We start from the raw sequence: 16,488 nt of genomic DNA, 5'->3' as shown, positions 1-16,488 counted from the left end.
CAACTCAAACTGACCTTGAGATTACCATTACTGTGTGTGCGTATGCCCGCGTGTGTGTATATAAGTCCACCGCCTCCTGCTCAGGACAGTCACGCACACACGTCAACATGAAGGCCCTGATTCTGCTGGCTTTGCTCGGTGCAGCATGTAAGAAAATTCCTCCAAAAATCTCATGTATAGATTTCAGCTAACTCTTTTGTATTCCTATTGCAACTGCCATGGTGCCACTTTTTTATGTCATATTGTTTTGTATTGCACTTGCTAAAAGTACTTTTTAAAAGAACTGCATAAAAGTAGTACTTTGGTGTTATTTAGGTCAACCGCCAAATTGCATATTTCTAAGCCTCCTGTACCATTTGCCAGTTGTTGCTGCCGAGCAGGACGATAAGATTGTCGGGGGTTCTGAGTGCCCCCGTCACTCGGTCCCCTATCAGGTGTCGCTCAACGCCGGCTACCATTTCTGCGGTGGCTCCCTCATCTCCAGCCAGTGGGTGGTCTCTGCTGCCCACTGTTACAAGTCGTGAGTAGAATTTTTTATTTTACAAAGTGAAATTGTTAACCAAAACAGCAGCAACTAAAGTTTGCCTCTCCCAGCCGCGTCCAAGTGCGTCTGGGCGAGCACAACATCGCCGTCAACGAGGGCACGGAGCAGTGGATTGACGCAGCCATGCTGGTCAAGCACCCGCAGTACAACAGCCAAAACCTGGACAACGACATCATGCTGATCAAGCTGAGCCGCCCGGCCGCCCTCAACAACTACGTCCGCACCGTGGCGCTGCCCTCTCGTTGCACCTTCGCCGACGAGAACTGCTTGGTGTCCGGCTGGGGCAATATGGCCGCCCCTGGCAGTAAGTCATTGTTTGCGGTGAAGAAAATAAATATGCTTTGCCGCCGTCTTGTAGCAAATGAAGTAAATTTGGGACTTTTATTTTACGTCACTTTGCTTTATTGACATTTTGTCCCATCCGTGTCAGGATTTTTTATTTTATTCATTCCTTTCCTTCAGACAACTTCCCCGACAGGCTTCAGTGTCTGAGGCAGCCCATCATTGACGACAGGATCTGCAAGAACGCTTACCCGCACCTCTTTACCCAGAACATGCTCTGCTCCGGCTTCATGCAGGGCGGCGCCAGCAGCTGCCAGGTACGCCTACTTCATTGTAAATACATAAATCCAACTAACCGGCGGCTAAATCGACTGTTCGTGCGTCTTCAGGGGGACTCTGGCGGTCCTCTGGTTTGCAACGGTGAGCTGCAGGGTGTGGTCTCCTGGGGCTACGACTGCGCCATGAAGGGTCACCCCAGCGTGTACGCCCGCGTGTGTCGCTACAACAGCTGGATCAACAACGTCATGAGGAATTATTAAGTCATTGACAAACACCTTGGTTATTCAATAAATGTCAGTTCTAAATGTTTGCTTACCACTTATTGTTGAAAACCGCCAAAATATCAAAAATATGTTTTCTTTGTACAAATGCACACGTTATTAGGCCTGTGGAAATTAAATACATCTTAATATATATATTTTAATATAACGTCAGTGCAGTTAAACTGGTGTATTTTTATGCAAGTTAATGAAAACTATTTTAGCGTAAAATAGCCGTTAGCAATTTTCAAGTAAGAGGCAACATAGACACTTTAATAGTTCTACATTTTTCCCTACACTTGATGAATTAAAATGTATTTATTAAGCTCATTAACACAGTTTATACTTAGAGAAATTATTTACAATTAATGAATCGGAGGGAAAACGAGCAATAAGTAAAGAATATCACATACACAATTACATATTTTAGCCTTATTTATTAGTCTAATACGTAAATAAGCTTTATCACCCGTTCACATCTTCACCTCTAACATGCAACAAAAACTACAAATGGTGCGTTTGGAGTCGATCCTGGAAAATTGTAATTTGGAAAATGATGTTTAAGCAAACAAAAATAAGGATAGCCCTTACATTTTTTTGCTTAGACATTTCCACTATCAGTAAACAGTTTAGGTAATTTTATTATTATTTTTATTTTTACTTTATTTATCACGACTGAATGTCTTGGGTTTGGATGTAGACTTGTCCTATAGTTTTGAACGCAACTTAGCAATCACAACTCGTCACAAACTTCGGCAGCACTTGATTGACGTCTTGGGTTTTGTTTTTCTTTCCCGTTACACAAGGCAAGTTGAACCCAAAGGTAAGCTTTAAGAAAAATTTCAAATAATTAAATGAGTGACGAACGCACAAACATACTGCGTATTCTATTTAAAACATTAAGTTATCGTCGAACGAGAATTGCTAACAGGTGCTAACGACGACGTTGCCGCCCCAATTAACCTTTTAAAACCTCTTCCAAAGCATAAATCATGGCAGTATCAACGATAATTAAGTCTTACATGTCTAATATTATTCTGCAGGTTGTATTACAGTAAAATTCTCGTCTGGTTTTCTTTTTTACTTTAATATCTGTTGAGATGTAGTGCTTCTGATTGCCAGATGAGGGCGCTGTGGTGTTGTGTGCACTCATTGTGTCTTGTTTATTGTTTTATCAGACTCCCGATGAAAAGCTTCAGAAGTCATCAGGATTGAAGACACAGTGGAGAATGTGGTAAAAGAAAAAAACCTTTTATGCATTTCAAGCTATGTAGGTTTTCTGTGTAATCATAAGAGATGTAAAAAAAAAAGGGAAAAAATAGTTTAAAAGTTTTGTGTGAGAATTTTGTAAAAAAAAAATGTCACGCAGAAATAAGTACAGTATAAGTTGTTGTATTTGTTGTTTTAATTTGTTGTTTGAATTATTTTCAATTAGATTTTTATGATTTTAATATTAATATTTAATGCCCCAGCACTAAGCAATAGGCAAAAATTATTGATATTTTTTAAATAATATTAAATGAATATATTTTTAAATTCAAATGTCTTAATTAGTACACAAAATATTAGTTATACTGAAATGAGGTCAGTGAAAAATTCAGTTGATGGTGACATTCTCCTTCAAACTCTTGCCCTATTTTTTTCTGGCTACCAAATTTAAAAACACATTAAGGATGAGATTATTGGAGCAATGCTGTAATGCAGAGTCTTGGTCCTTTGCCATTTGGGCACACGAGGAAATCCGCCATTTTGATACAAAGCATCCATTTCAGCGTCATTAATGGTCACAGTGGTGCAGGGGTTTGTCTTTTTGATTTCAAAGTGACTTTTTGTGCGTTTCCTTTAAAAACCAAGCATGGTGGCCAAGTGGGATGACTTGCTGCAAAACTCCAATAATTCACCTCGATCCAAATCCAAATCCTTTGTTTTCAAAAGTCTGACGTGACCGCTCACTCAAAACGGACAATTAAAAAGGAATTGTCCTTTCAGGCATCTAATGTGGGGCACATCCCTGCTGCTTAGCATGCTAGCATCGTCGTGTTGCGTGCGATTGTGTGTGTCTATAGTCAGACGTATGCACGCACACACGCACACAGAGCAGCCCTGTGTTCCCTGCAGCCCGTCTATGCTTCTTCCCTTCCCCCCCCACAGTCAACGTCTCTCTCCCCTTTTTGTCCCCCTCGCCCTCTCTCCTTTTTCCCTCCCTCTCGCGCACTATTTCCAGAGAGGGTGAGCAAGGCAGATGCGCAGTAGGAGAGCGAAAGCAACGAATAAAGCCAGGGGTGGGGGCGGGCGGGCGGTTGGGGGGGGAGCAGACAGGATTAGAGTTCAAGTGCACGTGAAGAAAAAACAGCAGCCAAGCAGGAAAAGGAACGGCTCCTTTCTCTCCCCCGTCTTTCTTCCTCCTCTTCCTTTTTCCCCACAGCTCTCGGCGGAAGAAGTTAAAAAGAGGAAAAGAATCCCTCTTTCCTCCTCCTTCGCCTCCTCCCTCTCTGCTGGATATTTCTCCCTCGCTTGCTCTCTCATTTTCTCTCAGCCCTCCCACCTCCCAAGGCACTTCTTCTCACGCCTTCCTTCTCCTCACGCTATCTTACGATCCCACTTTTCCCCCCGCCAAGACCCAACGCGACGGGCTTTTTCCTTCTCTCGGCGAGGTAGGGCGAGCTCGGATGCGGCGCGTTCCATTCGATTATCACCCCCCCCCCCACACACCTCCCCTGAGAGATTCCTGCCTTGTGAGGGGGGGGGGGGGTAAAATGGAGAGCGTGGTCATGCGGGAGAAAGAGGAGAACGAGTACCGGCAGTGGCCGAGGTTAAATGGGAGGGAGGAGAGAAGCGAGGTGGGGATGACTTAAAAAAAAAAAATACGGCGAGAAGTGAGGGGGGCTCAAGATATAGAAGCTGACTTTTTCTTCTTCTTCTGTGGTGACCATCTCATTCATCTGTGAGTATTCCGCCTGCTTTCCAAAATGTCCCTCCCTCGCTCCCTACCTACTTGTGTCCGTCACATCCCGTTTAGACAGCCAAACGAGGGCGCCCGCTTTTTTTTTTTTTTTTTCTTTTCGAAGCATCCGTATATCTGCGGCGTAACACGCGTTGACTTTTCGGTCCTCCCGTGTGATGTCGTCGCAGGAACTGGAAGGTAAATTCTGAAAGACTCTCTTCAACTCTTAAAAACGAGTTTTCGTCCAGTGGTTGCTAAAACAAAATTGATGGATAACCGGGTCAAAGCGAAGCTCTGATGTCGGCACAAATGCTATTGTCCCCTTCCGCTCTCCTTTCACTGTCCCTTTTTTTTTTTTTTTTTTACTCCAGCTTCTTTTTTCTCTCAGCATCCGTAACCCCCCCCCCCCCCCAAAAAAAATAATCAAACCACACATTAGCTTGCAATTACTATCTGGCCTGCTCCAATTCGAAGCACACCGCCGCCGTCCGACATTTGCGATAACCCAACCTAGGGGGGGATGGCTTTTGTTCGCCGTTGTCCCGACCTCAACCTTACCCTCGACTCCCCCTTCAGAAAAATCCACCACTTCCCTCCCACTTTTAACCCAAATTGACTGCACCTAAATCCATTTCCGAGGGGGGCTTCGGTGACCAGCGTAGTGCCCCCCCACCCCCAACTCCTCCAACCCCCTCAGGTTATGAAATATTACTCAGACAGACCTGCTGTTATGTAATCTTACATAACTGCGGTGGCTCGTGATCTGGCGGGGGGGCTTCGCAGGAGAAAGCTATATGGCTCTGCTTATGGAATGAACTCAGTGGTAGGGTCAGCAGACTGATATATATACCCGACCTTTAAAGGGAACAAGCCCCCCCCCCCCGCCTAAGGAGACTTCAAATGTGCGCCGTGGCCTGGATACCGCCACACGCAAATGATTTTTCTCTGTTATTAAAAGCCCATCTTGAATCGCTCTCCTCGTGATGCTAAAGCTAATGCGCGGACATTTTGTGCACTTGGGCATCATTTCCAACGAATACATTCAAGTAGGGCAACCCCAAAAACCCCATAAGACACAGTAAGTCGGCCATTTTGCTTTCAAGCGGCCATTCTGGGGTCATCTTGGACATTTCCAGGTGTCCGACAAAGACTCGATAATATGATGTCTGATCGCCACCAAATTTGAGACTTTCTTTTTTCGAAATAAAGTGCCCTGGCTCAATAAAGATGAAGCAACACTGGAGTAGACAGATGGGCGACGCTAAATTGCCAAGTTTCTGTCAGCCGTTTTGTTTCAACGCATCCATTTTAGGGCTTTTTGGACTATGTCCAGGCCTCCTTTGAAAAGAAACAACAATGTGTCTGATTGCTTTCAAATTTGAACATTAACAGAAGGCTACATTTAAAAGGCTTTTGGGGAACCGCCCGTTCATGACTTTTTGCGCATTTCCAACGGTCCTTCAAACTAGCTAGCCGCTCTGAAATTTCAACCTCGTCGACTAGCTAGCACTAGCGTGCGGCGCTTAAGTCGTCGTGTGTATTTACAGAACAAACCTGTATTGATAAAAAATTCATTTTCATTCAAAACACATGAAAGGAAGAAAAACACCAGCAGCAGACTTGTCATTTTTCCTTGTCGCCTTCTGCTTTGTCACTCTATAATTGTTTTCACTTTTCGTGTCAGGCGAGCGCAAATGTGTTAAGTGATTTTTTTCCCCCCCGTCGCAGTGTCATAGCACCCAAGGGATATTTATTTTCCATAGTTGATTTGTTGCTGACGCCGTGTTATCATACAGTCGCTGTCACTTTATTTTTCAGATGGAGAATGCAAAACGACAACTTTGAAGATGCCATTTTGATCAGGTGAGAATACATTTTTGTATTTTCCATCATGTAAGTTCAGACGAGCTCCTGCTCTCAATGTAAAATGTCAGTCGAGTGCGGCATGTCGCCCTTTACCCCTTAATGGAACTCAGCGGCCCGATCGAAACGTCAATGCGCCATCGGAGTAATCGAATTACTCCGTCCTGAGTCATTGTGGTGTGCAGACTGTGTCGGGCGGCCATCTTTTTTTTTTTTTTTTTTTTTCATACAGCGACACTTAATTGAGGTCGAAAAAAGCGGCGGCGACCGTCTCGGCCGAAAAGGGGTCATCCGTGGGTCACGTCTCGATTGTCAGACAAAATTTGTGTCTATGAAAAAGGCCCCCGTCGCATTGCGAGCACCTTTCGGCGATTGCATTCATCACATTTGTGCTGCTGTCACCCGGCGTGCCCCCTCGCCGGAGTCGTCGCGCGAGCCCGGCCCGCACAATGGAGCCCTTCTTGCGCGGCGATATTTTCACAATGTGTTTTTGCAGAATCCCGCACACACACGCGCATTGTCTCCAGACACGCACACACACGGGCTGTTGATTCACACATGCTTGAACTGCTTGCTTTGACTTCCATTTCCCTCCTTCCGTCGTGAACATATTTGCGCAGAGATTTGTTGCCGTCCAGCATGTTGGAAAGAGCCCGCCGGCCATTTTTATTTAATTTCCACATTAATACGACGTTTTCAAATCACCGTGCAAATTCCTCTTCTGTCTAGATGTATGATGTCAAATCACCCCCGCGACATTTTTTGTTTTTTCTGTTGTTGAATCTATCTTTTTAAACGGGTCTGTCACGGGTTAACACGGCAAAGACTGAAGGAATGCGTCCGGGGAGAATTCCTCAGCCCCGCGCGGCTCTGTCACCGACGGGGAGTCTGCCACCTATTTTAGCACACTCCTCACCGCCGCTGCAGTCGCCTCGCAGCTCTCCTCGCTTTCCACATCTTTTGTTCTTTGCCGCGCTGCCTTCTTTGTCTGTCGCCGTTTGTTAATCTGCAGTCACGCTACATCTTATCGGGCTTGTCCCCGTTTGCCCCCGCGCTGTGCTGCCCTACATGTCAAATATTCACGCCGTGGGGTCTTTATACGGTAACCCCTTTTTTTTTTTTTTTTTTTTTAAATCAATTTTTTAATTATTAAAGCATCAACGTTTGCCTTATGCATGTTCTAAACGTGTCACCAACGTAACGGCATGCACAAGGAGCCTGCTTGTGCTGGTCATTCATGATTTATACGCTGTCTGCGCACACGCGAGCGGGGTGGGGGGGGCTTCATACATACTTCATATGAGCTCAATGTATTCCCAAGTGAAGGACATCGTATAGCCGAATGACAGCAGGGAGTGTGTGTGTGTGTGTGTGTGTGGTGGTGGTGGTGGTGGGGGGGGGTGTTAAGCAGACCCCTTGGGTGTTCAGTTTGCAGCTTTCAAAGGGCCAAACTGCATCTGGTGACCGAGAGTGACGCTGCAGAGTGGAAACTTATCGTGATGTCGTTGGCGACAATGCAAATGCGCAACGGTTCGTTACTCAGCGCGTCAAAGGCACGGCGACCCGGCGGGACCAGACAGTGCGGCAGGGTGAGCGCCGATGATGTCATCGACGACGCTGACCCCAGTCTGGGACGCACAAGCGAGCGCTCGTGGCCGGCGCACGCCAAAGCGCATTAAAGGCGTGGCGAGAACGGGACATGCGGAATGAAGACGGCTTACGGGGACAGAGGGAGAGGGGGAGGCGTTGTCAGGAAGAAAAGACGCTGTCATTTTATTTTTATTTTGCTTAAGGAGACTGCTCGGAATAGTTGTTATAAATGGCAGCCTGAGCTCGCTCTCTTGTTGGCTTCCTTTTGTCAGAAACACACTTAATAATTCAACGCCTAGCATTGTACAAACAGCATAGGAATAATTGTCGGAGGACTTTTTTTTTTTTTTCTCCACGCTACCTCTTTACTGCAGTGCTTATTATCAAGTACTCAGGTGAGAACATCCATAAAGACTTAACACCAGTTTCCCCTGACTCGATCAAGTCAAAACATAAAAGCCTCAATTTCAACATCATTCCTGCCAATTATGCTCTTAACAATGCCACCAGGCATCGTTTCTGCCAGCTACGATGTATAGTGCTCTTAACGCTAACGTTCGTCAGTGAAAAGGCGGCGGAACCTTGAGCTGGAAACATGTTTACAAACGTTAAAGCGCCGGCGGATTTTCTTTATACTTCCACCGCCCCACCACCACCCCACCGTCGCTATCTTTTCCGACTCCCAAATGGCTCTCAACACTTTGATCTCGCGACCGCGGAGATGAGAAGAGCCGCAAAGCCGAGTTGTCGCGCTAACAATGGCGGCGCGGCGCTCGCTGCTTAAGAGATGTTATTTTCCTGCCTTTACAGGAATCAACACTTGGCGGTCAATAGGCCCGATTTGATCGCTGCCGGCGGCCGTAATGGTACAAATAAAGTCAAATGTTAACGTGAAATTACTTGGGAATTGATTGTATGTAAAAACACAACTTTGATTCGAAAAAAATAATTTGAAATTCCGGTGAGAATTTGTTTTCCGTTTAGTGTTGGCTTTTCAGAGCCACGTCAGGATAACTTGTAAAAGTCAAGATCAAGCCAATCGGGAGTTAAAGTTCAGCATGAAATTCTACCCCGAGCGTTGCAGTCTGCTCAGGGTGAAGCATTTGTGTTATTCATGAACAGAAAAGGTGAAAAGTTCACGTTGACCGCGACCGCTGCGAGCTGACAGGAGCAGATGTCGTTCCCCCGGTGAGACACGATCAACGTTTTTTTTTTATTTGCACGCATACATAAAAGCGAAAATAGATTTACAGACGTTTTGTGCAACGACTAACAAGGGGAACAACAAAGTGTTCCAAAAAAAAAAAAAAAAGCAGTGATGTTTTGGCCCCTTTTAGCTTCATATTGATCTAAATTGATTTGTTCCCGATTGATCCTCTTGTCCGCCCTCTGCCGCAACGAACAAACACGAGGTACAAGCCTCGAATGCGCGCGGCCGCACAAACTCGCGACATTCAATCCTAAACCTCGAGTTAAAAAAACGACAGCTACACAAACGACACAACGCCATTTCGATGGGCCCAGAGCGTTTTTGAACTTGACTCAGTCTGATGTGGGCGGGGCTTGCTGTCAAACTAGCATTCCGAGCATCGGCTTGTAAAACAGACGTATAAAAAAAAAAAAAAAAAAAGCACAGTATTGCTTCTTGAACAATTTTTTTTTGTTAATCGGAAGAGTCCGTGATGCCGGTTGTTCTTTGAGGCCGCACAGACGCAAAGCTATTTACGGCGTCTGAATTTCGGATTCATCATCCAGATTTCTATTTTCCCATCAATGCATTATTCATTAGCTCTGTCCTTAACTGCCTGTGCTGTACATGTTTCTGTTCTCGCCCCACCCCCTTTATTTGCGCTTCACGCCATCATCTCCCGCTTAGTTAATCCCTTTCATACTCGTATGCTACGTGATGTTTCTTATGTTTGCATTCATCGCTTTGTGTTCATCGAGGGGATTGTCCGTTCTAATTTAATTAAGTACGTTGCGCTCGCCTTTAAAGGCGAATCGGCGGCGGCAGATTGCAGCCAAGAACGTGTTGGTTAACATGGCGGAAAAAAGAGGGCGGGGGGTTATTTGCGTAGTTCAATGTGTTTGTTATTGTTTGCTCTTTGCTATGCTGTGGTATGCTAGTAATAATGTGCACGATGCTCCGCTGCTTGCAGGAATGCGGCGGCGGGTCAAGCAGGCAAACTCCCGGCACGGCCAGCCATGGGAAAAGTCAATGAAAGACGGATGCCAGGTAATTTGCACCAAATGATGTTCGGGGGGAAAAAAAAAAAAGAAAAAAAAGAACATACATCACGACGCATTTTCACATGCACTACCCCGGTAGCTATTGACAACTGTGCCCTAGCAACTGTCGAGGGGCATCGTGCCAAGTCTTTGCGTTTGCCTGGTGGTCCGTTCCCATGGTAATGTCCCCCCCCCCAGACTTTGTAAATAATGTCAGAGCGCGAGAGCTTCTCGACACAAATTGCACCAGCGCCACCTAATTCCGGCTATCCGTATTATTTTGATTGCGTCTCACCACTTTGCGAACTATTTTAAAGGGGGGGTCGTTATTTTACCAAAATAGCTGCAAAAAGTACCAATTTTATTTCCAGTTCTTATGTAAAAAAAAAAAAACTATATAATTAAAATTCTGACAAATTGTTTTTGCTGATTTTATCAAATGGAAAAAAAATAATTGTATGTCATCGTTCAGATTTAAGTACAATGTTAAGACGAAAATAATTCGACCAGACTAGTCGACATTTTACCAGAGTCGAGTTGTAAATGGAAAAAAAAAAATCAGTCGGGGGGGGGGGGGGAAATTGTGTTTTTTTTTTTCTCATTCTAAAGTAAACAATAGTGGCAAGACGCAATATTCCTTGTGAGTGCAATTGTTTCGCTTTAAGACGCCTCTGGATGACATACAATCGCCATCACAAACATTCGGACATGAAACATTCGCCAATGTTGGCTTCAGCGATATTCTCACGACCTTGCGACACCAGCATGCATGCTGGTGAGGGTGGGGTGTTCCCATCACACTCCCCCTGCCAGGCACACTGGCAAAGAGCTGCCTGGCATTGGCACAACCATGCCGCATTCAAGCGTGGTCTGACTTTGAATGAGATCCGAGTGTGGTTGGAAAAGGGGGGGGGGGGGTGTCGGGGGACGCAGGGGTTCCGAAAAAAGACAACGGAGAGGTTGCCACAGTAAGGGGAAAAAAAAAAAGATAAAGTTGCCGCTGCTCGGAGAGGTGAGAAAATGGAGGGCGGACGGCAGGGTGGTCCATTGGCGTGGCGCGTCGAGGCGAGGTGAACGGGTTTGCGCTTGGAAGCGCTCCAATAAAAGAAGTCTGTGCGAGGCGGACGCAGCTGCCAAACTTAACACCTACTTTCACTCAATCATGTGAAGCCGGCGGCACAATGGCGGGAGTCAGGGACGCGGCCGCTACCCTACCGTCTTGTTTGTCTCCAGGCCCGAGTGAATAGAGCACTCTTGTATTTTTGCCGCATTGTGCCCGGCTGAATAGGAGGCCCCCGCTAACTAACTCCGATCAGGCAATCAATGACTCCTGCGGACGAGCGTGCGGGAGGGCTGTCAAAACACAAATTGAACGTGAGTGGGCGGCGCCTTGGCGAGGACGCGACTGCGAGAATTCAAGTTGCACCCGACGCTCGCCATGTCCATCGGCTTGGACCTCGCGCGCTTTGTAGTCATCGTGGCCTAATGAGTGACACCAGGAGCAAGTTACCTAAAGGGGCGTGGCCTAGCGAGTGATATCAGGAGCAAGTTCTGTCAAGGGGCGTGGCCTAGTGAGTGACATTAGGGGCAAGTTACCTAAAGGGGCGTGACCTGGTGAGTGACATCAGGAGCAAGTTCGTCAGGAGCAACTTTGAACACGTCTTTCTCTGCATGCTGAAGCTTTTATCGGTTTATCTCCCGTGCATTTTTCTGCATGTGAAACTAATCACCGGAACTGCCCGCATTCTCGCGAATGACAAACGGAAGCTTTCGGTTGTGCTCAATCCAGCCTTTGAGAGCGTGGAAGATTCCAGCAAGTAGGTCGGGCAGACGCCCATGGTGAGCGACTGCAGGTTAAGTGCTCGCCTTTGTGATTCCACAGAGGAAAGGAGGGGAGGGAAGGGCTGCCGTGCATTCAGGTGGGCGGGAGGGCGCCGGTTTGCCGTACGGCCACAAGAGGGAGACAAGAAGGGCTCAAGTTCACCGGGTTTAATTCACACTCGTCAGCCTCTGACAGAGTCGAAACCTAGAAACCTGATTTTGAAAAGTTAGGAGAAAAACGAAGCCAAATCCGTGTTCCTGAAAAGTCCGCTGAAGAGGACGAAGGAGGTGCTCTGCAGCGTGAGGTAGTTGGTTGTATTGTTTCGCATCATAAGCAGCCTGGAGATAACTGTACAACCTTCTAGCTTTCCCTGCGGTGTGGCCAAGTCTTCTCTGCTGCCGCCTTCACCCGCCCCCGTCAGCACAAAGACCGGGTCAAGACCAGAAAGTAGAAAGAAACTCGGATTTGTTTTAGGCTTGGAAATGATTTGACGCAATCGGGGAGGTGAATGAATGACAAATAAGCCTTTTGCGTCTTTTTCCACTAAACGCAGCAAAGGTGGGGTCTCGCCGCAAGTGCGACAGTCACTCATTAGGCCACGCCCCCCAAGTACTCTACTACCTACTGTAATTGGATTACAAATCTGTCTCGCGTTTATATACAACGCATTTTTCTTTTCGTTGAGTTCGATGTCTAAACGAAATGAACAAATCTCAACTGACTTGGACTTTTTAGGGCCGAAGGTTCCGCCAGTCTGGCGATGTCCGTTTTCCTCCGCAGTGCTCTTTGCTGATGCAGTCCGCCGTGCTGCGACACGCTCAAAGTCATAAATCGGACAAGTTAGCATTAGCAAGTGTTGAATTTTTTCACGCGTAACAGTGAGCCTTTGTTCCACGTCCTTACAGGTTGTTGGCACCACGTCCTGAAGAACACTGTGCGTGAATGTGTGTGTGTGTGTGATGAACTCGCCTCGCCTCGCTGCGCCCTCAGCCGCCACCGCCCCCTCCCTCTGCCCCCCCCCCAGCCCCACACTGTGTCTGGCGAGTGGCTCAGACGCTCAGTATCCGCATTGCGTTGCGGCGGGCGAGGAGGGGGGGAAAAAAAAAGCGTATATCAGCAATCTGTGCAGGGAGCTGCGCACGTTGGTTTGCACACACACACACACACACACACACGCGGAAAGAAATCGGCTTGCAAAACGCATCACAACTCATTTACTCCATCTTCATTCACTTTCATGCTTTGTCGCAAATTCACGTAAACAAGGTTGACTACTAGCTTGGACTGTCGCACAAAATTGCCGAGCCAGAAGTAAAGACCTTCGCCATTAAACGCGGGAAGGCTGGCTGATTAATGAATGAATTCAATTTTTTCATTTCATTGTCAGCATCCGTAGTTGGAGTTGCGCTCGTAATAACTGACGTAAAGCAAACGCGTCGTGCTTTTGCAGACTCAAGGAAAACCGATGAAAGTAAAAAGAAAAATTGAAAGTCAATGACACATCCCAATAAAAGCAAATATCAACTTTGCGATACAATTGCGCTTTTTATATTACATCTGAAAATCTTTCGTTCAGTTTGGCCTCACCATTCCCAGAAAAAAAAATTCCTACAGAGGTCCGGCAAAATTGTCGCATCAGAGCTGCGACGGAATTTTTTTTTGATTCATCCATTTATTTATTTCATACAAAACCCCCCCATAGCAGGATATTGCTAAACTGTACACTTCCACACCACAATCATAATTGAAGCCATGGCCCCGATCCTACTTTGCAATAACCTTGGCGACGTGAAATATGAAAATGTGCTCTGAATTGCCGCCACCAACACTCAGACACCTGAGCGTCTTTTGTGTCAAGGCAGAGCAGACACCAAGACAGGGCGAGACAGGACGTCACGCCTGCAAGAAAAAAAAAAAAGGAAGGGGTTACCGCGGAGGAGAGAGAGGGGGAAAAGAGAGAGAGACAGAGGGGGGAGGATGAAAATGAGAGGAAGGGCTGAGACGGAGCAGAGGGAGGCGGGGACGGAAGAAGAGAAGAAAGAGCAGTGGATGGTGATGCTGCATGCTTGCATAAGTATCTTCGCGTGCACGCTCGTGTGTGTGTGTGTGCGGTAGGTGACAGATTTATGAAAGGAGCTGCTCATAGATGGAGGGAGGACATGATGTTGTACCAGATAATAGCGCGTGTGTGTGTGTGTGTGTGTGTGTGTGTGCGTGTACGCCCGCGCGCTCGTATACTACCTTGCCTCGGACTCGCCAGTGTGACTTGGCAGAAGGCAAGCGGGCAAAAAAAAAAAAAAAAAAAAAAAAAAAAAGATTTCATTTTCCTAAGCACTGGATTAATCGTTTTTTTTTTCTTCTCTCCGTGGCGGGAAACGGATCAATAGCTGGCGGTGTGCGTCGCGCGTACTTGACAAATAACGGGCGCAAAAACGAACGTCTTGACCGTCCATCCCTCCCGTCGTTTGCCCTTGCCGCTTTTCTTTTTTGACGTCGCCACTACGATTTCGTCGCGTTTGCGCTACTTCGAGTTGCGTCTGCCGTGGTGCGTGTGCGAGCGAGCAGCATGAGGGGCTCGTTAAAGTGGGCCAGAGAGAGACAAAGAAGGGGAGATGGAGCTCCCGGTAAATCATGGCGGCGTGCTCGCAACGGGCCCGCCGCCAAACGGCCGACCTATCCCGCCGTTCACGTACGTCCAGACCAAACAGTTAAGAAAAAAAAAAAAATGCACCTTTTCAACACTTTTCCGAACTGTCTCTTGTTGCAGTTGGCGACACAAAATGGCGGACTGCGGCAGCTACGTTTCTCTCTCCGAGCAATTTTCGTCTAATCTACGTCCTCCCGACCGCCCCGCCCCACCCTGCCCCGCGCCTCACTCTTCTCCGGAGCCGCAGTGTGCTTCCTTGTCCCTGAGACCCTTAACCTGTGATGATGTCAACGCTCACAGGTGAGGTCCTTGGGAGCAAAGACGCACGCAAAAAAAAAAGGCCGAATAAGTTTCCAAAAGGAAAGATGGTGGGGATATCCACTAGGGGGCGGTAGTGGGTGCGTCCAATCACGAAACGCCTGAGAAACAAAAGTCCAGAATGGTGAGTGATGACTGTGAAAGGTAAAGACGTCTTCACTTTTATAATTGTACTCATCGTTCCGTCATTTTTGTTTCCATCTTTGAACGAAGAAGCGAAGTCTTGAGTCGTAGATTAGCGCCGCAGGTAACTTCCTTCATATGCTTGACTCCCAATTGTCTTATTGTTTTGTGTTATTAGTTTTCACGCTGTTTAATGAGCGCACACCGTGTCTGACAATTCCAATCCGCAAATAAAGCACAGCAGTCGTTTTGAAATGTCTCGCCTGTTGATTGAGCCAGAGGGACACCACCGCGATGGACACTTCACACAAGCAAACTGTTGATTTGTATTCATATTGTTGGGAATAGGCACCTTCTGTTTTTTTCAACTGGCAATGTGGAACTTCCAAAGTGCAACATGATCCACCATCTTATGGTGGTCCATAAAGAAATACAAATATTTTAAAATTCATAATAAATAATTTTAGATTAATGGATGAATTAAATACATATAAAATATTTTTAAAAATATTTTAAAGTGAGAATAATCCAAAAGATTTTACATGCACGTTTGAGCTTTTTTCACATGTTTGTCCTGCCGAACATTGTTGGAATCCAAGACTATTTGTTTTCTTTATTTTTCAGAGGGATGTTTATTTTTTTTTTTACTGAAATGTTTTGTTTGTGCTCTTAAATTGCCTATCAAATGATGCAATCCAAACATTCCCCCCCCCCCCCCCCCATTTATGATGGTAGACAAACATTTGTGACATGCGACCAATGCGTTTGCGCATCCCGAGCCAGACAGACTTAGTACCCAGACCGCTGACTGGCTGGAAAAGAACATGAAGTGGCTGTGCTGTGTCTGGTAACCATGGCAAAATGCATGAAGAGGGATAAAAAGATGGGGAGGGCTGAGGGTTCAACACGTTTTCCCTTCCTCGTGGGGTTGTCTTTCTTTCTGTTTCCCGCAGCCACCTCCTCTGGAATATGTCTGCCATTGTTCTTGTCAGGAGGATGCTGATCCATCGTGCTTGGGGATGCATTGCCCATATCATTAGCCTGATTGCATACACAACTGTAGTTGCCCAAGTCATTCTGGAACATTTGTAGAAAACAAAAAATACTGAACTCTTAAATTTGTAGGATATTGACCAAATTCAACCTTTGCGGATTATGATGACTTGTATGACTCAGAATCTACATAGATGTATGAAAAAATAAAATGATCACATTATTTGTGTAATATTCAATGTATCTACTTGGATTTTTTTCGCATAAGGCTATTGCGCTACTTTTTGCGCTGTAAAATGTGAGTATAAAATGCACTCATTCTGATTTTGGAATCGTTTTTCCCCTCCTGCTTATCAAAAATTAACAAGTACTTGATCGTATTGATATGATACCAATAAAGGCCTAGTACATTTTTAGTGCAGAATAAGAAAATGTAATAATTATGCTAATAATCATTAGTATTATATATTAGATATGTACAGATCATTACATTGAAATGCCTAATATATAATTAAAATGTTACAAATATACACGTGTGTATATGTATGTATGTAAGAAAAAGGTATATGCATGTATATAAATGCCATTAACCAT

General features: G+C 45.9%; 1 protein-coding gene and 2 long non-coding RNA genes across 3 annotated transcripts; all 3 read left to right on the top strand.

Moving 5' to 3' along the window:
* Positions 1-6: 6 nt before the first annotated feature.
* Positions 7-1,414, top strand: LOC133144247 (trypsin-like). Its single transcript, XM_061266805.1, has 5 exons — positions 7-147; positions 364-520; positions 595-848; positions 1,007-1,143; positions 1,216-1,414. Exons 1-5 carry the CDS (start codon positions 108-110, stop codon positions 1,363-1,365), a joined length of 738 nt encoding a protein of 245 aa, XP_061122789.1. The 5' UTR covers positions 7-107; the 3' UTR covers positions 1,366-1,414.
* Positions 1,415-3,663: 2,249 nt separating this feature from the next.
* On the top strand, positions 3,664-10,522 carry LOC133144288 (uncharacterized). Its single transcript, XR_009710639.1, has 3 exons — positions 3,664-4,309; positions 6,128-6,172; positions 9,922-10,522. It is a non-coding gene; the product is annotated as an uncharacterized LOC133144288 (long non-coding RNA).
* A 4,190-nt stretch (positions 10,523-14,712) lies between these two features.
* LOC133144284 (uncharacterized) lies at positions 14,713-15,156 on the top strand. The gene is made up of 2 exons (XR_009710635.1): positions 14,713-14,902; positions 14,992-15,156. It is a non-coding gene; the product is annotated as an uncharacterized LOC133144284 (long non-coding RNA).
* The last annotated feature ends 1,332 nt before the right edge of the window (positions 15,157-16,488 follow it).

Source organism: Syngnathus typhle, linkage group LG20 (assembly GCF_033458585.1).
Source record: "Syngnathus typhle isolate RoL2023-S1 ecotype Sweden linkage group LG20, RoL_Styp_1.0, whole genome shotgun sequence".
Classification (NCBI taxonomy): domain Eukaryota; kingdom Metazoa; phylum Chordata; class Actinopteri; order Syngnathiformes; family Syngnathidae; genus Syngnathus; species Syngnathus typhle.
The sequence above is the reverse complement of the archived record's forward strand: the minus strand, read 5'-3'. Positions and strand labels throughout refer to the sequence as shown.